Here is a 22,644-nt window from a genome sequence, read left to right on the forward strand (position 1 = left end):
GGCTCCAGGAATTGATTGGATACCAACTGAGATGTTTCAACAAATGGATGCAGCACTGGAGGTGCTCACTTGTCTACGCCAAGAAATTTAGAAGACAGCTACCTGGCTAACCAATTGGAAAAGATCCATATTTATGCCTATTCCAAAGAAAGGTGATCCATCTGAATACTGAAATTATTGAAAAATGTCATTAATGTCACATGCAGGTAAAATTATGCTGAAGAAAATTCAAAAATGGTTGCAGCACTACATCAACATGCTTTAAAATCAGGAAAGGTGTGCTTTAGGGTTTTATCCTTTCACCATACTTATTCACTCTGCGTGCTGAGCAAATAATCTGAGAAGCTGGGCTATATGAAGAAGAACACAGCATCAGGTTTGAAGGAAGTCATTAAACCAAACCACCCTGAAATATACAGATGACACAGCCTTGCTTGCTGAAAGTGAAGAAGACCTGAAGCACTTACTGATGAAGATCAAAGACTACAGCCTTCCTTACGTATTACACCTCAGCATAAAGAAAACAAATATCCTCACAACTTGATCAATAAGCTACATCATTATAAACAGAGAAAACATTGAAGTTGTCAAGGATTTCATTTTACTTGGATCCACAAACAACACCCATGGAAACAGTGGTCAAGAAATCGAATGATTTCTACTTTGATTGCCAGCCACATCATCACCAACCACCGCCCCCGCCACCACGTGATATTTTCCTAAGTGCTGTTATACTTTTTTTTTTTTTCTACAGCAACATATAAAAAAATTGGTAGCAAGCACTTAATACCTCACTAGGGGAGGCACAGTTGGCAAACAAACACAGAAGGTTCGAGTTATTTGTGTAAAAATACAGTATACCCGTACCCATTGCTGTCAAGTTGATTCCAACTCTGAATCTGCTACAAAAGACCTCTTTACATGGTAAAAAGCAAAATGTCACTTTGATGACTAAGGTGTGCCTGACTCAATCCATGGCATTTTCAATCACCTCATATGCATGTGAAAGCTGGACAAGGAATAAGGAAGACGGAAGAAGAACTGATGACTTTGAATTATGGTGTTGGGATAGAATACGGAACACACCTTGGACTTCCAGGAAAAGAAACAAATCTGTTTTGGAAGAAGTACAGCTACAATGCTCCTTAGAAGCAAAGATGGCAAGACTTCGTCTCACATAATTTGCACATGTTATCAGGAGGGACCGGTCCCTGGAGAAGGACATCATGCTTGGTGGAGTAAAGGGTCAGTGAAAAAGAGGAAGACCCTCAATGAGATGGATTGACACAGTAGATGCAACGATGGATTCAAACATAGAAACAATTGTGAGGACAGCACAGGACCAGGCAGTATGTTTCCTTCTGTTGTACGTAGGGTCGGTATGAGTTGGAACAAACTCCATGGAACCTAACATAACAACAATAACATACAGCCAATCTCTCCCATAGACATAGATTATATACATGTACTTATATAGCAAGAGGAGCCCTGGTGATGTGGTGATTAAGTGCTTGGCTGCTAACTGAAAGGTCAGAGGTCTGAACCCACCAGCTCCTCTGGGGTAGGAAGATGTGGCAGTTTGCTTCTGTAAAGATTTACAGCCTTATAAACCTTATGGAGCAGTTCTGCTCTGTCCTATAGGGTCACTATGAGTGGGAATTAACTTATGGAAACATGTTTAATTCCTGGGACCTATGAATGTGTTACCCTACATGGCAAGGAGGACTTGCAGGTATGATTAAGTTAATGTAGTTAAGGTGGAGAAATTATCCAGGACTATCTGGGTGGGCCCTAAACGTAATCACAGTGACCCTTAAAAGATGGAGGTAAAAGATCAGAGAGATGGTAGGAGGTAAAGATGGAAGCAAGAAACTGGAGTAAAGCAGAGATTTAAATGACAAAGGGGCCACAACCCAAGGAACACAAGCTGCCACCAGAAACTGAAAAAATGCGAGGAAATGGATCCTTACCTCCAGCCTCCAGAGGGAGCCAGCCTTGCTGACACCCTGACTGTAGCCCAGTGAAACTGACTTTGGACTCCTGACCCCCAGAACTGTAAGAATAAATTTATATCATTTTAAGCTACTAAATTTGTTTCAGCCAAAACAGAATGCTAATACATTATTTGAAGTGCCTCCCCTAAAATGGCCTTCTCCAGTAATTAGAATTCTACATACAGACACAGAAATTCTTTTGGATCATGGCTTGAGAAATTTGTTGAAATAGCAATACCTCTCGGGAGGTATGTCTATTTAACATTACAACATTAATGTGAATTATTTTAAACTATCCAGAAATTTTGAAAGAAATAGCTTACTGGATAAGTAAGTTTGATGTGAAGGATATGGAAAGATAGGTTCAGAGCTTGAAATACCTGTGGGGTGAGCTACTCTGAGCACCTAAGACTTGGAGACGAAAGGCTTAAGAAATAAAATAGGGAGAAAGTCAGGGAAAAGCCAAAACACATTTTAATAACTCCACAATTTTACATTGAGTTCGCTCCACTTTCCTGCTTTTGACAAATCCAGTTTACACCCATTTGCCAAGCAAAAAAGTGCTCTGTTTTTTCATTAGCACACAAACATACTAAAACAGAATATTTTAGAAGTCAAAAATAACCAATTTAGCAAATAAGAATTATGGATCAAATACAATCATTCAAGTTAAAATGTTTATATTATAACCATATGAACACTTCTCCTTGTGCCCAAGAGAGCACGGCTTTATTTTATTATTATTTTTTATTGTGCTTTAGGTGAAAGTTTACAGAGAAAATTAGTTTCTCATTAAACAATTAGTACACAAATGTTTTGTGACATAGGTTGCCAACCCAGGATGTATCAATACTCCCCTTCTCCATCCCAGGCTCCCCATTTCCTTTCATCTAGTTTTCCAGTCCCTTCCTGCCTTCTCATCTTTGCTTTTAGGTTGGTATGACATCTTCAGTCTCAGGGGTCAGGTATCCGCTAGGTGAAAAATGATACAGCTCTTTCAGGAAACCAATGCACCCTTTAGTGTAACACTTGGTTTACTTTCTTAGACCTTAAATGCAGAAATGCATCTAAACTTGAGCTTTTAACTATAGGCATTTGTTTATACACTATTTGTTGTGTTGATCCAGCATATTCCTAAGTATCTAAAAAGTAAAACTCAAGTTACCATTGTTCTTGTTGCTGCTGTTAACTACTATTGAGTTGGACCCAGAGAAGCCACCTATGCACAAAAAAAAAAAAAAAAAAAAATCTGCCTGGTTCTGAGCCATCCCCATCAACTGTTGGGGATTGGACCGTTGTGATCCAAAGGGTTTTTATTGGCTGATTTTCTGAAGTAGATCACCAGGCCTTTCCTCCTAGTCTGTCTGGAAGCTCCACTGAAACCTGTTCAGCATCATAGCAACACAAGCCTCCACTAACAGATGGGTGGTGCCCACACATGAAGTGCATTGACTGGGAATTGAACCCAGGTCTCCCGCATGGAAGGCAAGAATTCTACCACTTATTTTATATATACCACTGCCCCAAGTTATCATACACTGAATATTTATGACCAGATTAGGAAGAGTGGTTTTTAAATTCAACCTTAAGTCGAGGAAAAAAAAAAAGGAAGAATACCATTTTTCCCAAAGTAACAGTAATTCTTGAGTTGTGGTCTTACATCTTTGGGAAGCTGTATTTGCCAAGTTTAACTAAATCAAGGAGATAACTTCCAGATACACTACAAATTCACTTAACTCAAAACCCTTTTCCAAAAATAGTCCAGAATGCCAAAATTTTGTTAATATGTAAGGAATTTTTATTTTGTATTTTTTAATAATGGCAATATATTGGGGTGACTCATTCTGGTTTACCCAGAACTTTCTGGTGCCCACTGGTTTTCGCACAGAATGTCATATTTCCAAGAAACCCCTCACTATCAGGCAAATCAGGACAGGTCGTCCAAATACAAATATATTCCCATCAAAATGTCATTTCAAAAATGGTTTTCCTCATTTAAAATGAACAATTAAAAAAATACATTAAATTATTATTTTTTAACACAGAGGAGTATTTACAATTTTCATTTGACTAAGTGGAACATGGATAAATAATGTATTTTAAGTCATAGTGATATTTTAATTTTTAATTTAACTTGTTGACTGAAATTTTAACTTGTTTTATTTTTACCTCAATATGCAATCAAAATATGCTTTTATTCCTTTTTAAGTTAATCCCCTTAAGGGCCCTTACTGAAGATTTTCTCTACGCACAGTCAGCTACCACCTGTCAAAACCCCAGATGAGCCAGCAATTGTACATCAGTTCACACCCAGAATGAAGCATCTGTATTTCTAATGCTATTTCAGGGTAGTATATCAGAGTTAAGATCTTTATTATCTGAGACAGGACAGCATGTAGATAAACGTCCTGATGGCCCAAGCTTTCAAAGAATGTCACCATTTATACTATGGATATGCATCCCTGCACAGCCACTAGACCAGATTGCTCACAACAGGGCTAATCACAATTCCCTTTTCCCAGTCCTTTTTCCTTCCACTCTGCCCCTAAATCCTCCCTCTCTTCTTTCCTGATGCTCTCCTCAAATGCTCATTTTGAAGATAGACTTTTCACTGGGATTAAAACAGGGTTTGCATTTAAAATTTTCATTTACCAAACAGACAAATATTTTACTAGAAGGGAATGGTATTAAGAAGAAGTGATTTTCTGCATGCCCCGAGGGCCGGCATAGACAGGATTTGATTTGCTATGTTCAGCTGGAAACTGGATTGATACGCAGAGATGAGAGAGGGTGTTTAATAAAATTTACATTTCATTTTCTCACTTGACACCAGTCTCCTGTCACTCATAGAATGGGTGGAATGCCTCAAATAACTTTTCTCAGAATCTAGTTGGGAAAAAAGACTGGGAAATGAGAAGACAAAAGTGGAGAAGGGAGAGAAAACAATCGAGTTTGTTTTCACCAGAGGTTTCAGGGATGAAAACAAACGCATTGTTGACTGGAGGCACTGATGGCTGGTCATCTCCATGCTGGAAGGAGCAAATGTGCCAGGGGGGAAACTTGGGCAAGGCACCTGGGAGCTGACATGGCTCTGCCAACCCACAGTGGGCAGATGTGCTGTTGGAGGGGAATCTGTAGATTGGATGAGGTGTTTATGCTTCTGGGAACCTGGAAGTGATTTGTGTTTGCTGAAAAAGAGAGCAGCGATATCCAAGAGACAGGAGAAAAGGTAAAAACAAAAAACCAAACCCACCACCATCAAATTAATTTCAACTCATAGCGACACTATAGGACAGTGGTAGAACTGCAACATAGGGTTTCCAAGGCTGTGGTCTTTACATGTCATTAATATCGCACATGAGTAAATTTTGCTGAAGATCATTCAAAAGCAGCTGCAGCAGTACATCAACAGAAATTAAAGCCAGATTCAGAAGAGGGTGTGGAATCAGGGATATCATTGCTGATGGCAGATGAATCCTGGCTGAAAGCAGAGAATACAAGAAAGATGTTTACCTGTGTTTCAATGACTATGCAAAGGCATTCAACTGTGTGGATCATAACAAATTATGGGTAACATTTGTGAAGAATGGGAATTCCAGAACAGTTAGTTGTGCTCATGAGGAACCTGCACACTGATGAAGAGGCAGTCATTCGAACAGAAGAAGGGGATACGGCATGGTTTAAAGTCAGGAAACGTGTGCGTCAGAGTTGTATCCTTTCACCATACCTATTCAATCTGTACGCTGAACAAATAATCCTAGAAGCTGGAGTATATAAAGAAGAATGAGGCATCAGGATTGGAGGAAGACTCATTAATAGTCTGCTTTATGCAGATGACACAACCTTGCTTGCGGAGAGTGAAAAGGACTTGAAGCACTTATTGATAAGATCAAAGACTATAGCTTTCAGTTTGGATTACACCTCAACACAAAGAAAACAAAAAACCTCACAACTGGACCAATAAACAACATAAATGGAGAAAAGATTACAGTTGTCAAAGATTTCATGTTACTTGGATCCTCAATCAACACCCATGGAAGCAGCAGTCAAGAAATCTAACGATGCATTTCATTGGGCAAATCTGCAGCAAAAGGCCTCTTTAAAGTGTTAAAAAGTAAAGATGTCATCTTGAAGACCAAGGTGTGCCTGACCCAAGTCATGGTGTTTTCAGTCGTCTCCATGCACACAAAAGCTGGATAATGAACAAGGAAGACTGAAAAAGAATTGACACCTTAGAATTTTGGTGTTGGCGAAGAATATTGAATATACCACGGACTGCCAAAAGAACAAACAAATCTATCTTGGAAGAAGTATAGCTAGGATGCTCTTTAGAAGCAAAGATGACAAGACTTCATCTTACTTACTTTGGACATGTTATCAGGAAGGATCAGTCACTGGAGGAGGACATCATGCTTGGTAAAGCAGAAGGTCATCAAAAAAGAGGAAGACCCTTGACAAGATGGATTGACACAGTGGCTGCAACAATGTGCTCAAGCATAACAATGATTGTGAGGATGGCACAGAACTGGGCAGTGTTTCATTCTGTTGTACATAGGGTCGCTGCGAGTTGGAACCAACTGGATCACACCTAAAAACAACAACAATCTTTTTGAAATCGGACTGCCACATCTCTCTCCCTCAGAGTGGCTGGTAGATTTGAACTACAGATCTTTTAGTCAGCAGCCAAGTGCTTTAACCACTTCACCACCAGGGCTCCTTGAGCAAAGACAAAAGGAGAGTAAAATCATGGTGTTTGTATTACTTTTTCATTGCTGCATAACAAGCTACCACAAACTTACTGGCTTACAACAACACCGCTGATTTATTAGCATACAGTTCTGTAGATAAGAAGACTAGGTAGGCTCAACTGAATTTTCTTCTTACGGTCTCACAAGGCTGAAATCAAGGACCACTTTTATTTAAAGGCTTTACAGGATAGTTGATACAACGGCTGCAACAATGGGCTCAAGCATAGCAACAAATATGAGGATGGCACAGGACTGGGCAGTGTTTCATTCTGTTGTGCATAGGGTCACTATGAGCTGCAGCCGACTTGATGGCACCTAACAACAGAGGATAATCAGCTTCTAAGCTCACTCAAGCTTTTGACAGGATTCATTTCCTTGCTATTATAAGACTAAGGTCCCCATTCACATGATAGCTGCAAGGCGGGGACCATTCTCGGCTCCTAGAGATCACTTACACCCCTGGCTGGGTGGCCACCTCCATCTTCAAAGCAGCAATGGCACATTGAATCCTTCTATCCCTTGGAATATCTCTGACTTCCTCTTCTGCCACCAGCCAGAGGAAATTCTCTTCTTTTAAAAGGGCTCATGTGATTACATTAGGCCCACCAAGATAATTTCCCTATCCTAAGCTCAACTGATTAGTAACCTTAAGTACATCTACAACATCGTTTTTGCTACTTATTGTAATATGACCATGGGTGGACACTGAGTGTCTGAGATTGTGGAGGCCTCCTTAGAATTCTGCCTACCACAAATGCCCTATGTGTGGTTCATGGGTGCCATCACAGGGGTGACAGTATGGCACATTGCAGAGGCTAACTGATCGCTGCTGAGAAGCTTGGAGACCCTGGAGGCTAGGAAGTAAGATTTTTTTTCCTTATGATGTCATCTAAAAATCATGAGAGTATATATGGTCACTGTGAATCCTGGATAGAATCCATTTTGAAGCTTCTTTTTTTGTTGGATCTCAGAAATAACAGAATTTATTTCAGCAGAGGGGGTTAAGGTCTTATTAAGCAGGTGGGGACCTATCAAGCCAGAAGATATTTAAGTACCATATTTACAAATGTCTTAATCTGTGTCCTTCATAAAAACAAAATGTGATACAAAAGTCAAAATTATTTTCTATTTATCATTAGTTTGACACATTTCTCAGCAGCGATGTTGTTGTTGTTATTAGTTGCTGTTGAGTCGATTCCAACTCATAGTGACCCCAAGGGTGCAGTTTAGCTATAGCGTTTTCAAGGCTGTGACTTTTTGGAAGCAGATGCCTATCTTTTGAGGCTCCTCTGGGTGGGTTTGAATCACTAGCCTTTCGACTAGTAGTAGAGCAGTTTGTGCCACCCAGGGACTCCTCAGCACTATCTAGTGCAAAATGGTTCTTCTTTCACTTGACTTAACATGGTAAGCAAAAGATGAACCTAGGGAAACAAGCCTATGTAAGCCCTGGTGGTGGGCTCAGGGTGGTTTAGGCAGGGAATTCAGAGTTGGGCACTCAGTGAATGGACCAGAAGGCATGGACATGGTCTGGAGGTGGGCACATGCCCTTGGGTTCATGGACTGTCTGTGTAGAGAGGTTCATATTGGGGTGCAGGGAAGTCAAAGTGGAGCCCTCTAGAGCACAGGGCTGGAGTAGAAGCCCTTCTAGACTGGGTAAAGACAGTATTGGTTGGGATACTGTGAATCTTTGATCCAAGCTTTATTTAGTATATGAGGGAATGAAAGAATTTAGAAGTCATCTACCCCATGATCGTCCTGTATGTAAATTAGACTAGGGACGCAGTTATTTTAGCTGAACGTTAAAAATCTCAACAGTGTAGGATGCTGAAATACTAATAATATTTACCAACAATTCTTTATAAGCTATCAGAAATTTTTTCCTAATGTCTAACCTCTTTAAATGGGCATCCTTCCATCTGGCCCAATTAAAGTTTAAATCACTTCTTTCATTTTTAAAATATAATTTCACATATTTAAAATGGTTATTAATTATTCATTGAGACTTTTCTTTCTTGGATTAACCAGCTTAATTCATTTTATTATGTTTGGATAAGCAACTCTTCTCGTCAAACTTACATATTTCCCCCTGCCTAAAATGTTCTCTTCTCTGACTTTTTACATTGTGCCTATTCTCCTAAATTTCACTTAAGTTTTCCTTCTCTGTGAAGCCAACTCCTCTTATTATAAATATTATTAATCTCTCTTTGCAATGATTATTGCCTAGCGTGGTAAGAAAACTCATCTATGGACAAAATTATTAAAATTTAAAAAATAAAATAATGTTTAAAAAACAAAAACCTGTGATCCTGTGATCTCCCAATTATTATTAGACAGGGCCAAAGCCCACACTGGTTTCTGTGGTCTCCTCTAAAACACTACAGTCATAAAATATGAGAATAATTTTCCAAAATTTTGCAAAGTAAAGGTTGTGGATCAAAAATTTTATAGCCAGCCGAATTGTTTTTCATATATGAAAAAAAATATATGAAAGTCATCCACTATGACAGAGTCTCAAGAAAAAAAACACACCTTGTACCTTCTTTGCAAAAAATTCCTAGAGATTTACTTCAGCAAATTAAGGTAGAACCAAATTAATGGCTCATAAATGGGTAAACCATGATACAAGAGATCACCTATAAACACCTATAAACACAGAAACTAATTAAACATAAATATGCATCTAAATAGAGGTTGTACACTTGTTTATAAAACAAAATGCAAATGTTAAAATTATTTTGAAAGAGGAAAATCAAAATGTTACATGAATAACATTGACTCTGTTAATATAATTTGGGGTTGGGATTATTGATTTCTTGATCTAATAAAATCTATCCTTATGAGACTCAATTGAGGCAGGAGTATAAAGGTGTATTAAATTTAATGCATTAGAAACAATAATAAGATACCATTTCAAATTTGAAAACTAAAAATAAACATTAGCAAGGATATGGAGAAATACATGCTCACATATCAATGGCTGGTATACACATTTGGCAACACGTATTAAAAGCCATAAAAAAAAAAAAGTGTTTCTTTTTTTCAGAGCTATCTTTTGTAGGCTTGCCATGAGCATGGGTTTCGGATCGGACACTAGGCTTTAAGCCTTTATTCAGCTGTTTTTTGAGAAGGTATATCCAGTAAGATAAGCGAAAATCAAGGAGAAAAGGCATCACAAAGGGCAAAAAAGAGTAAGAGAATGGTTGGGTTGGATGCTCTTGAGAGTCCATGGAAGATGAAGATAAAACAACTGTTCTTTAGCATAGGCATTTGGAGGTTACTGGTGATCACCGCAAGAGCAACTTCTGTTTTGTGGAGGGCTCAAAGCATATTGGAGTGTTCAGTTGCGTAAATAGAAACTACAGAAGTCATGAAAGATGTGAACAAAAATCTTTCAAACAACTTGGCTGAGAGAGGGGTAGAAAAATGGGTACAGAACTGACTGGTCTATATAGGATCAAATAATATTTTGTTTCTTAAGGTGGGAGTTACTTAATCATGTTAGATAGTCACAGGAATAATCCAGTAAATGGGGAGAGATTGATGATATGGGGGGGGGAGGTGGTAATTGAGGCAGTGACATAACTGAGTATAGAATGAAGATATATGGCGGAAAAAAAAAAAAAACCTATGAGAAAATCTGATATTACCAGATTTCTGGCTCAAATTTACACTTCTAGAGTCGTCAAAACTGTGGATAAGCACCCAGAATTGCTTAATTATCCCAAAGTTTAAGCATACTTTGGAGCAACTTATTTTTCAGACTATATCCATTGAGAATTAAAGTCCACAGCTGACTGACTTAAGACCCAATCACAAGAGTCTGACACTTTGGAATCTTCCTGATAAGTGTGCAGCAGTTTCTGTTACTCAGAGTCTGTCCTTTGTTTTGAAGGTTATACCCCCACTCTGTGTGGGTTTAGAATAAGTCCTTGGGGAGCTGGGCTGGAAGAAGTACACAGTGTGGTACTAATCTGGAGGGTAGGTGTCATTTCATCCACTGAGCACTTCTCAGGGTTATGGGCATGGTGCTGGGTCCATGCTTGACTTACTGTGGGTATCTGCCTCCCCAAGGTTTCCTCCATATAAGTGGTGGGTAGGTGGCTCTTCTGTCTCTGAAACTTGGGAGATACTAACCCTATGGCCATACATAAGTTTTCCTTATTGGCTCTTCACACAGATGGGACCCTTGGTGCCCTGCCCTAAATGATATTCCAGGGACCCTGTAGTGGGAAAGTAAATTTGACCACATTATAACCACTATACACTATGGCACATTCTTTTTGTCACCTATAAACTTTCCATTAGCTTCTTTTAGTCCTTGGGCTCTCTTGTGGTCCATTCATCTTCCACTCTTTACCCTTTTCTGAATATATCTCGTACACAAGGACCAAGAGCATTTCCTGCGAGAATTTCCTACTCCCAGCTGAAATGTAAAGAGAGTGCTAACTTCTAGTCAATTATAACTTTTTAAATTTTATTATTTTTAAAATATTTTAAACTTTTTAATTTTTTTTAAATAATGAGATACTGAAGGATGAAAAATATTAAGTGTAAAGCAACTCATATCCTCTACTCCATTGCCTAAAGGTAACGGTTGTTTACAAAAACTTCTTGGCTATCTCTCCATAACTTTTCCATGCATAAACAAATTATATATAGAATTATTCTATACAAATTATTTTGCAATTTGCTTTATATTTTTTTAGCCTTTTAACATACTTCGAATATCTTTCTACATTAGTCATTTCCCTAATATATATGGATGAACGTACCATTAAAATGTTAAAAGAGAATTAAGTACAGTCCAAACATATTTCCAGTTTTACTTTGGACCATTGCAAGAGATAAGGCAATGAACTCATGTTTCCTCATCTATAAAATGGGGAAAAGAGTGGGTCCTTCCCACACTTTTCAAAAGGAAATGGACTCTTTTCCCTTGTCCCAGCTACTAATTTTGAAGTAAAAAATATGGTGATAATAAATAAGATCATCATTTTGAGATTCTGATATAGAAACAGTCAAGTCATTGAAATTCAGGCCTACCCATTGCTGTCGAGTTGATTCCTAGTCACAGCAACCCTATAGGACAGAGTAGAACTGCCCCATAGGGTTTCCAAGGAGTATGGCTAGAGGGTTTGAACTGCTGACTTTTTGATTAGCAATCGAGCCCTTATCCATTGCACAACGAGGGCTCCTCCAGGCCTACAAATGTCAATAAATAAAACTTATCTCAAAACAGACCAGGTCGATAGGTGGAATCTACTCTTTTCTTCAATATTCCAAGCAAGGGGATCCCAATTCTTTTCAGCAACTTATTCCAGACTTAAAATAACAAATGTTAGAATAATATTTTTAAACACCTAAACCTCTGTATTCTACCACTTTAGCCTCATTTAATTTTATAAGACTGTTCTATCTCTTTTAAAAAATTATGTTCTGGGAATGCAATTTGTCTCTGAAATGCACCTTTAATTGGTTACAGTACTACAGTGTAGGTTAAAATCATCTGTTCTACAAACACCAGAGTTTAATTCTTTCTGCTTACAGCTTTTTCAAAGTTGACATCAAGCAATTAAATATCCTGGGAACAAAACATGGAATAAATGCATGAATTTTAAATGACAGCATTAATTAAAATCCTTTACTGTTATTGGCATGTACAATTTTATAGAAGCTTGGTTGAATAATATTTGCATGTGATTTACATTCAATTTCCCCACACTTATTTTTGCATATAGTTTACATACAATTTAATGTATAGTAATTTCACACATTTGAAGTTAAGAGTGCTAAATGGAAGGGAGTTATTCAACTGAATAATCCTTGAAAGGGGCAGTCCCTGAAGCAGCCTAAGGCTTCCTTGTACTCAGCAGCCTCATTGAGCAATAACATGGGCCAGTTTGCTGCAGGACGTGACCCTGATTCATTGGTTTAGTCTCTCACTCTTGGAGGAACATGAAGTTCTGCCAAAGTCTGGTACTTTCCTGAGCATAACCCCCAAAGCATGGAGAGATGGTCAAAACTACTCTAGCTACTTTCACACTTATCTCTCAATTTTGACCTCTCAATAGTTTTGAACTATCCACAGTTTTGACATATTCAGTCTCTTGGGAGAAAGGAGTATATCATGTATAGAAAATCAGTATAACATAGAAACAACACATTTTTCAATTATTTATTTGGATAAAGGGTAGGGCTTATCACTGCTGAGAAATATTTATTGAGTTACCCATGCTAGTGGCCTAAATAAGTATAGGGTTGGCTTATAACGGTTCTCTGTTTAATTAGCTCATATTCAGGCATGAATGTACCTAGGGCTGCCCTTTTTGCTTCTAGTATTTACCCAACTTTCCTATTTTTTGACGAGAAAAAAGAAGGCTAGCTTAACTGCAGGGTGAGGGATTCTGGCTAGACTCTGTAACACCAGGCCACATGCAAGAGCCCTGTGGTTTACTCTGAATGTTTCTGGTTAGTATTTACTCTGGATGTTTCTGACTAGTGTTTAAGAACAGTCAATTTTGGCCTCCAGGATCCCAGGATTTGGGGTAGAATTAATTGGTCATTTATGGTTGCTCCTAAGCAGAGGGATAGGATAAAATTTGCCTTCTAGAAAGATCGGTCTTGCACCCATATGAACAATGGATAAAGGGATAGTATAGATTGAAAAAGGAACCCTGGTGGTACAATGGTTAAATGCTTACTACTAACTGAAAGGTCAGTGGTTTAAATCCACCAGCCACTCCATGGGAGAAAAGATCTGGTGATCCGATCCCATAAAAATTATAGCCTAGGAAACTCTATGGGGCAATTCTACTCTGTCCTGTAGAGTCGCTATGAGTCAGAATCGACTTGGTGTCACACAACGACAACAACAAAGACTAGGAGAAGGGTAAAGAAGGGATAGAAATAACACAGATGGTAGTCGACTAGCTGGAAGGGTGAAATAGAGCAAGGAGTCATGGTTGAATTCTGGGTTTCTGACCTGGGCACAGTGAGTCATACACTGAGTTGGAAAAGCATGAGGAGGAGTATATTTTAGGGCAGTGTTGACTTTGTAGTAGCTGTAGGATATTCTAATGTAAGTTCTCAGTAGACAGCTGAATATATGTGTATAGCACTCAGGCAACTATGCTGGGCTGGAATGTGATGTGTTGAGAGAATTCACTGGGGTAAAAGACAGAATATGGAGACAAATCCTCAGAAGGTAGGGCAAGGACTAAGAGAACTACCATTTTATAATCCTCAAAAGCCTTAACTCCTGATATGTTTTTGACCAAAAATATCACATCTTTTTGAGGAGCCTATGTGAGCCTAAGGAAACCCTGGTGGTGTAGTGGTTAAGTGCTACGGGTGCTAACCAAAAGGTCAGCAGTTCGAATCTACCAGGTGCTCCTTGAAAACTCTGTGGGGCAGTTCTACTCTGTCCTATAGGGTCGCTATGAGTCAGAATTGACTCAACAACAACGGGTTTGTTTTGGTATGTATGCCCTAAAGTAGAGATCACAAACTATAGACCAGGAAGCTACAGGAATGGAATAAAAAGCTGATTATAACAGGGATTGATTAAACTACAAAAGGCATGTTCTGTCTAAGTCATTCAAATTATTTTTGTTTTGTTATGCATTTAAACACTGTTGGTGCGCAAACAAAATACATCTACAAAGAGAATTTACCCTGCAGGAAGCCAGCTTGTATATCCAGAGTAAATTTCTATAGATCAGGTTGCCCTTCCATGCCCTCCCTACACACAGAGAAGCTGAAATGATGCTTTTAGAGAGCACAGACCTTAATGTCTACTTTGATCTTCCTCAGAATCCAAAGCAACAACACAGAGAAGGCACCTAACTCCGTTCAACAACAGCCTTAAGGTTTGAGATGTTCACAAGACACCTAAAAAATGGAAAAATAGTAAACTAAAAAAAATAGTCAACTAAACAAATAGTCACTGTCTTGAAGACAGTGGTTTTCTGCCAGTAATTCCTATGGGGCTAATTCCAGGGCACGTTTATTTAAAATTCACCAAAAGAAGAGTGTGCTTCCTTCCTCTGTGCCAGCTCAAACACAAGACAGTTCCTTCACCTTCCAGAGATTGGAAAATCCTGGTTTATGCTTAATAACAAGCTTAGAGCAAGTTTTTTCTGGAAAGTCTCCTCACCTCTGCTTCCTGTACTGGGAGTATAAATCCAGAGCCAAAGATACAGTAACAATGCTGAAGTATCCTTTAGTTTGAATACAGATGGGCAAGCATGTGAATTAGGTGAAATTAACACCCTTACTCATCTTAATAGCACCAGTTGACCCTCTGCTCTGATCTCGATCAGACACCCCAGCACACATGATATGGTCTCCCTCCCCTTGTTGGACAGCTCTATGCATTACATTCTCCAAAAAACAGACTCTCCAATAAAGGAGTTAGCTGATAATCTACTTGGCCACTTGGTTATCTCTGGTATTCCAATAGTTTTCTTCTAGTTGTAAATTTAACTCAGATACTAATGAAAACAAAACAAAACAAACTGTTGCCATTGAGTCAATTTCTACTCATAGCGACTCTATAGGATGAAATAGAATTGCCTCATAAGGTTTCCAAGGAGTGGTTGGTGGATTGAACTGCTGACCTTTCGGTTGGCAACTGAGCTGTTCACCACTTTGCCACCAGAGTCCCAGGTACTAATAAGCCAAAGAAAAAATATAAGTTTGGTCCATGGACAGCTTCCTTTCCCAAATTTGCTATTTATACATCTTTGTTCATAACTAAAATCTCAGCAAAGCCCATGAGAATATCAATTTTCATGTGTCACTACTCATGAGGTGCAAACTTGGTATGTTTGCACTACTGGGAGTGCCCAACAACGACTAAATTTAAACCATGAAATAAAATCAGTTTGTAAGAAACCAGAAAGTTGCCCCATGGTTGGAAAGTAAGCTCTGACAGATCACAGCACAGGGTCTTCTCCTGTCCTTCAGGTGTTCCTGTCAAATAAAGAAATGTTCTGCGGCAACACTGCAGAAATAATTATAGCAGATGAGGCCTTTTCCTGATCCCTTCTATAAAAGAAGCCGAAAGCATTCTGGATGGTCATCAAAAAATAAAAAAAACACAAAAGAGTTGCCTGGGAATTGATTCTGACTCATGGCAACCCCATATGTGTCAAAGTAGAACGTGCTTTATAGGGTTTTCAATGACTGCTTTCTTTGGAAGTAAATCACTGAAAACCTAAGGTTGATTTTGAAAGTAGATTGCTAGGGCTTTCTTCTGAAGTGCCTCTGGGTGCACTGGAACTGTCTCCTTTTGGTTAGTATCCCAGCTCAGTAACCATTTGTACTACACAGAGATGCAGGTAGCCATCGCAGAGGAAGCTTAATCACAACCACTACTGGTATAAGTTGGAATTACACCATTTTTAAGATGGCGAAATCCAGAACATAACTAACCAAAAAACCCAAACCCATTGCCCTTGGGTGGATTCCAACTCATAGCAACCTTGTAACAGAGTAGAACTGCCGCATAGGGTTTCCAAGGAGTGGCTGGTGGATTCGAACTGCCAACCTTTTGGTTAGCAGCCAAACTCTTAACCACTGTGCCACCAGGACTCCAAAAGATAACTAGATAAGTTTTAAAAAAGCAAAAATTGAAGCATTTGAGAACCTGTTATTTGCCTGTCATTGGACTAGGATTAGTGATAGACACAAAAGACATAGCAGACATTTTCAGTCTTCAAGCATTTATACGATATTATTCCATTTTTAAGTTGAAAAAGAAATCCAGAGTGTCATGGATTTAAATATGTCCCCCAAAAATACATGCATCAGTTTGGCTAGGCCATGATTCCCAGTACTGTGTGATTGTCTACCATTTTGTCATCTGATGTGATTTTCCCATATGTTGTAAATCCTACCTCTATGATATTAATGAAGTGGGATAGGTGACATGTTAATGAGGCAGGACTCAATCTATAAGACTGGGCTGTGTCTTAAGCCAATCTCTATTGAGATATAATAGACAGAAATGAGCAGAAAGACAGGGGAACCTCATGCTACCAAGAAAGCAGCACCAGGAGCAGAGCACATCCTTTGGACCTGGGGGTTCTGCACAGAGAAGCTCCTAGTCCAGGGGAAGACTGATGACAAGGACCTTCCTCCAGAGTTGACAGACAGAGAAAGCCTTCGCCTGGAGCTGACACCCTGAATCTGAACTTCTAGCCTACTAGACAAATGCCTATACCATTCCCTAATCACAGCTGTTCCTGAATAGCCTCTGGATGTACTGAATGAAAGCCAAATGCCTCACTGGCACCACAGGAGGATTTCTTCTCTTGGGAAAGTCTCACACTGCCACTGTCCTTACTCAGCCAACTCTGACCCTGCAAATGCTGTCTCTCTTGTCTCAGGTCTGGGCAGAGCATCATCCGCTGATCTTGTCCTGCCAGCTGGTATCTAAGCAACTGCTCCTGGGCCTCCTTCCACTTTCTGGTCTCCTGCAGGTACACCTGCTGAGCGGGAGAGCCTGGAGGGCAGGCGTGTCCCTGGGATGTGATGCTGACAATACCAGGAGCAGACACAGTGGCCTCTTCTTGGCTGCTGCCCTCCTCCCGGGCAGCACGGGGGGTAATCTTCCTTCTGGACACTCCATTCAGTGACTGGTGAGGGAGCTGGGGGTTCGGCTTGCCCAGCATGACCTTCATCCTCAAATCTGAAGAAGTGGGAGAAGAAATAAATTTAGTTTGCCACCAATGGATTACACATTTTGTATATTTAGAAAAATGCAAAATATTAAATGTGTATTCCTGAAAAGATGTTGCCAAATAATTAAAGATTGAGTTGTATAACCTTACAGCTTTCCAACTATCTTTGGAAGTATATTTTTCCTGAAAAGATGCATAATCCAATGCCCATGGTGAAAACTCACAGGTTTGGAGTCTTGCTAGGTTAAGAAGGAGCTTGCCCTTTACCAGTCTTCAGTATTTGGTGATTAATTCGTTTAAGATGTTTATTCAGGTGGATAATCAACTTATTTATAGAACAAATGTTTATTGAGCATCTACTATGTGCCAGATCCTCTTCTACCACAGGGAACACAGTAACGAACAAGACAGACAAGGCCTATACTCGTATGGAGCTGGAGCCACAACTAAACAAAAAAGAGAATACAAGGGATAAATGTTGATGAAGATAAAAGAGGGTGATGTTGGCCAGAATTCTTCTATAGAAGGCTTTTCTGAGGAGATGATATTTGAGTTGAGATTTGAATAACGAGTAGAAGTCAGCCATGAAAAATAGCTTGGGTAAGAGCCTTGGGGCAGAAGGAATAGCTGGGGCAAAGGCACTGAAGCAGAAATTAAAGAGAATTGAGAAACACAAAGAAGAAGAGTGTGGCTGAGGAACAGTAAGCAAGAGAAATAGAGAATGGTTGGAGATGAGGTCATAGATAAAGGAATAATTTGAACATTTGTTAAAAATATGTTCATGTTGCTATGCACCAGTCACTGACTGGGCATTCCAGATCTTGTTTGGCTTCTTTTCCTAACCATTTCTTGCATATTTCTATTGACTTCTGGTGAGTTAGGTGCTATTGGGGCTCTCCTGCAGGTACACCTGCTGAGCAGGAGAGCCTGGAGGCAGATGTGCCCTTGGGATGTGACGCTGACAATACTGGGAGCATGCACTCTCCCTGCCCTTTGGGGTGTGCCCTCTGTAAGGGGAAGTGAGATGTAGAACACATAAAACAATTAGAGGACCCTGAGAGGTAGAGTGTGGTGAAGAGCCAAAGAGAGAGGCACAGACCTAGGGAACCCCAGAAGACTGGGAAAGTGGTGGGGATGGCACTGCTATGCAGGGCATAGTGTCAGAGAGAATCATGCCAGTTTCTACATCATCCCAGCAAAACAGCCTCACCAGAAAACACATTTGGAGACAGATCTTTCTATTTTTGCAGACAAAGTAAATTTGCCCACTTTGTAATAAAGTGTCTGATGAAAGTTTCATAATAGTGCTCTCCAGAAAAAATGCTTCTATGATGTTGATAACAAGGATTTTCAGTGCAACACACTGCTGAAGTATGAAAACAAGACCATGGTCAGGCCTTATCAAGGGGGCCAGCTCATTCCTATATTCAGAAATGTGGTCAAATGAGCTCTAAAAACAATTCTTATCTAATACTTACAGTTTTATGTCAAATTTATAAAATCTTTGATTTTATAAGAAACATGAATATCAACAGAGAGAGATACCCCTGTGTGGTACACACTGTTAATATGCTTGGCTGCTAACTAAACTATTGAATGTCTAACTGGGTTTACTAGAAAATGTAATTTCATCTTTGAATTGCAGTTTTCTTATTAGTAAAATGGGATAGCTTGCTTTGCTATCTCATAAGGTTTCTATGAGAGCCAATGATCTACTACATGTCAAGGTGCCTTGTCAACTATGAAAAAAAAATAAAAACCACTATGAAGGACCTTATAAAAACCAGCTGTTGTGTACTTATGTCCTATTGTTCTGATGGCATTGATGATGATGATGTGTGATGATAAAGCTGATGATAACTGGAGGAAGAAACAAAAGGACCAAACATAGGAATATTTCATAGAAGTTAGTGTAAATAAATGTTGGCTTTGAATAGCCTTGAATATTAAAGCATTTTTTTAATGTGTACTCTTTCTGACTCCAGTATTTTAAAATTCTTCTTGCTGAATATCCAAATACAATTTCTTTAAAATATTTTATATATGTTATAGTTCTTTATCTGCTAGCTGCAGCCTACTCTAAGCCTGAATATTTAATTCTTTCCCCTAATTATACCACCCTTAAGAATTACCTAAGAACACACCTTAGGTCTGAAATAATGTTTTCTCCTGGCTTTCATAGCTCTCTCCTTTCTTTTACTCATTTTGCAAAGTATCTTACCACCTTCAAAAACTATTCCCTAACTCAGATGGATAACACATTGTGTGTTGAGGGTATCAATTTATTTGTTATAAACAATAAAAAAAAATTTTTTTAACAATAAGTATCATAATTCAATTTTTAAATGATTTCATCACATGATAGGTTTTATTAATACATAAAAGAAAATTCAAGATTATTCCTGTATTAGTGAAACCCTTATTCATTTATATTCCAATATGTATTCTTTGAGGAGACCAAACCAAAAACCAAACTCGTTGCCTTTGAGTCAATTTTGTCTCATGGGACAGAACAGAACTGCCCTACAGGGTTTCCAAGGAGTGCCTGGTGGATTTGAACTGCTGACCTTTTGGTTAGCAGCCGTAGCTCTTAACCACTATGCCACCAGGGTTGACAAGGTTAATAATTTAAAATAACACATGTAGCAATCATAGCAATTACCACATGTCAGGCACCATTCTAAATTATCATTTAATCCTTACAATAACCCTTGGATGTAAGTGCTATTATTACCCCTCTTTTAGTGAGCCCTGGTGGTGCAGTGGTTAAGAGCTCAGCTGCTAACTAAAAGGTCAGCGGTTCGAATCCACCAGCTGCTCCTTGGAAACCCTATGGGGAAGTTCTACTCTGTCCTCTAGGGTTGCTATGAGTCAGATGCAACTTGACAGCAATGGGTTTGGTTTTAGTTTGGTTTAGGGGGGAGGCTCAATTTTTAGAAATGAGGCACGGAGAGATTAAGTAACTTCCTTAAGACCATGCAGAAAATAGTGGCAGAGTATACTCACTTTACAGAATTCAAAAATTTTGGCTCCAGAATCTGTCTTCTAAGCACCACTCAATACTGGGTAATTTTAACAACTGAGATGTAGAGTTGAGAAGAACGTTCAGTTGGATACATGCACGTTTGATTGGACACATATACAGAAGTATATTAGGCATTCGAATGTCATCCTTCATGTGACTTACGATGGAGAAAGGTTGAGAACTGCTCTAACCAGCCCACTGTAAGGGAGGTGGCAATACTGTCATGTACAATTTCCATCCCTGGTTTTCTCATACTTTTTCCACTAAATTCGTTAACCCTCTTTTATATACAATGAAAATGCAAATTTATTAACCTGTGTATTATGCTCCTCTCTCAGTTTATTGAGAGCTGTCTTGGTTTTTGTTAAGAGACAGTAATCTCATCTATATCATACTGTAAGAGACAACATTAGGGTAGAGTATACCAATTTCCTCCTTCAATTTAACCCAACAATAAATGGGAAATGAGATGAAGAAGAGCGAAGGTAACAGCATAATATAAATATATATATAAATATACATAATGTGCTTTTGATTTGGAACAGTAAAATGAGATAAAGTAATCATGTGGCTTCTATTGTTTCCATGATGCATTAATCAATATTCTGTTAAACCCATGGTATTCATATTTTCTCTCTCCTTTTCCACAGTATTTTTGCCTAACGTGTATCTGCCATGACCACATAAACAATTCTCTTGCTTAGAACTACGAGAATTTTCAGGTTACCTATATTCCCTGTGGAATCTGTGACCCCTTCTGGAAGTGTTTCTTGACAGCTCAGACTACATTGATTTATGCCTCTACTTGTGGACTGGGGTTTCTCACTTGGCCTGTGCAGCTACTTCTATTATTGGTCACCTTTCCTTGTGAGACAGTCTTGTCTTCTCTTAAGACTCTGAGTTCTTTCAGAAACGGAAATTTTTTATGCCTCAACCTTGTCCCCTCGTTACGCCCAGTCCTATGCCAAATACTAAGCATAGTATCATCACCATAATTATAACACCACTAGGAGGAAAAGACACAGTTTATCAGGATCAGCAAATAACCAAAGATGATGAATGGTAAATTGTCAGGTAGAAGCAAACTTAAGGAAAAAAAGGCTTTGAATTGTATCCCTTGGTAAAACCCATACCACCTCCTATACAAGGAATCAGACACTGCAAGTCACTTATTTTTAATTCATTGAAGACATTGTTATCCTATTTTTAAGAGACCATCATTTGAAATCTATTCCATCTTGTTCTTCAAAAGTCTGTGTCTATTCATAAAAGGCTAACAGGGGTAGCTTGCCTTTGCAGACCCAACAACATTTAAGAATCTCCCCATGAATTATTTACATGGCCACTCCAATCAGCAACATACCTGACAGACTCCCTAGCTGAAATGAAAGTTCACTGCGTAAAGGTGCCCAGGAAGGCTGGCTGCCTCCCACTGTGAGGTTATAGACAGAACTAAGTCAGCACACATTATATGTCAGTGCCGACATCAGAAAGAATCAAATCCTTTGATCTCGGACCTCCACAGGAAGCTTAGATCTCAGACAAATTAGATAAAAAATGAATTTATAACAGATATGTGTCCTAAGGCATTCAGCTGAATGTTTGGGTTTTAGGGAAGGAAGGATAGTAAGTATCAAAACATCTGAACTGGCATGCTTCCTTGATGATGAGTCCCCATTAAGATGGAAAGGTGGGATTTCAAACTGCTCCTCCCTGTCTCTTAGAGGGAGGAGGAATCAAACAACCATAGGTGGATTTGACCTAATTTTAGGAAGAATGTGTTAAAATATAGAGACCATACATCTCTTCTTTACAAAGAGGCGGGCTTAACTGGTTTCTTTCTGGATTTAGCCACAGTCAACTGTAGCTTTTCTAGCTATCATTGACTTCTTTTGGCTTTCAAAACTTTCTTGGGCAACAAATAAATGCTATGCCTGTGACCTTTTAATTTGTGCGAATACTAGTCACTGGTTTTTTGGCAATAGCGCCACTGATAATTAATCCTGCCCTTCATCCCCCCACTTCACCCCACTGTTTATATTTTCCCAGTCAAGTCTCCAAGTCCTGCATTATCAGAAGACCTGAATTCAGTACCGAACCAAAATCTAACCTAGTTGCCTTCGAGTCAATTGCAACTCATGGCAACCCAATGTGTATCAGAGTAGAAATGTGCTCCATAGGATTTTCAATGA

The 22,644-nt window shown here is 39.0% G+C and overlaps 1 protein-coding gene across 1 annotated transcript in view; it reads right to left on the reverse strand.

Annotated features, from left to right (window-relative positions):
• Positions 1-16,977: 16,977 nt before the first annotated feature.
• The window catches only part of PKHD1 (PKHD1 ciliary IPT domain containing fibrocystin/polyductin), a 593,425-nt gene continuing 587,758 nt past the window's right edge, over positions 16,978-22,644 (reverse strand). Inside the window, exon 67 of the mRNA XM_049894022.1 lies at positions 16,978-17,435. Within this exon, the coding sequence (XP_049749979.1) occupies positions 16,978-17,435 (458 nt within the window). The remainder of the gene's footprint in view (positions 17,436-22,644) is intronic.

This window comes from Elephas maximus, chromosome 1 (genome assembly GCF_024166365.1).
Source record: "Elephas maximus indicus isolate mEleMax1 chromosome 1, mEleMax1 primary haplotype, whole genome shotgun sequence".
NCBI lineage: Eukaryota > Metazoa > Chordata > Mammalia > Proboscidea > Elephantidae > Elephas > Elephas maximus.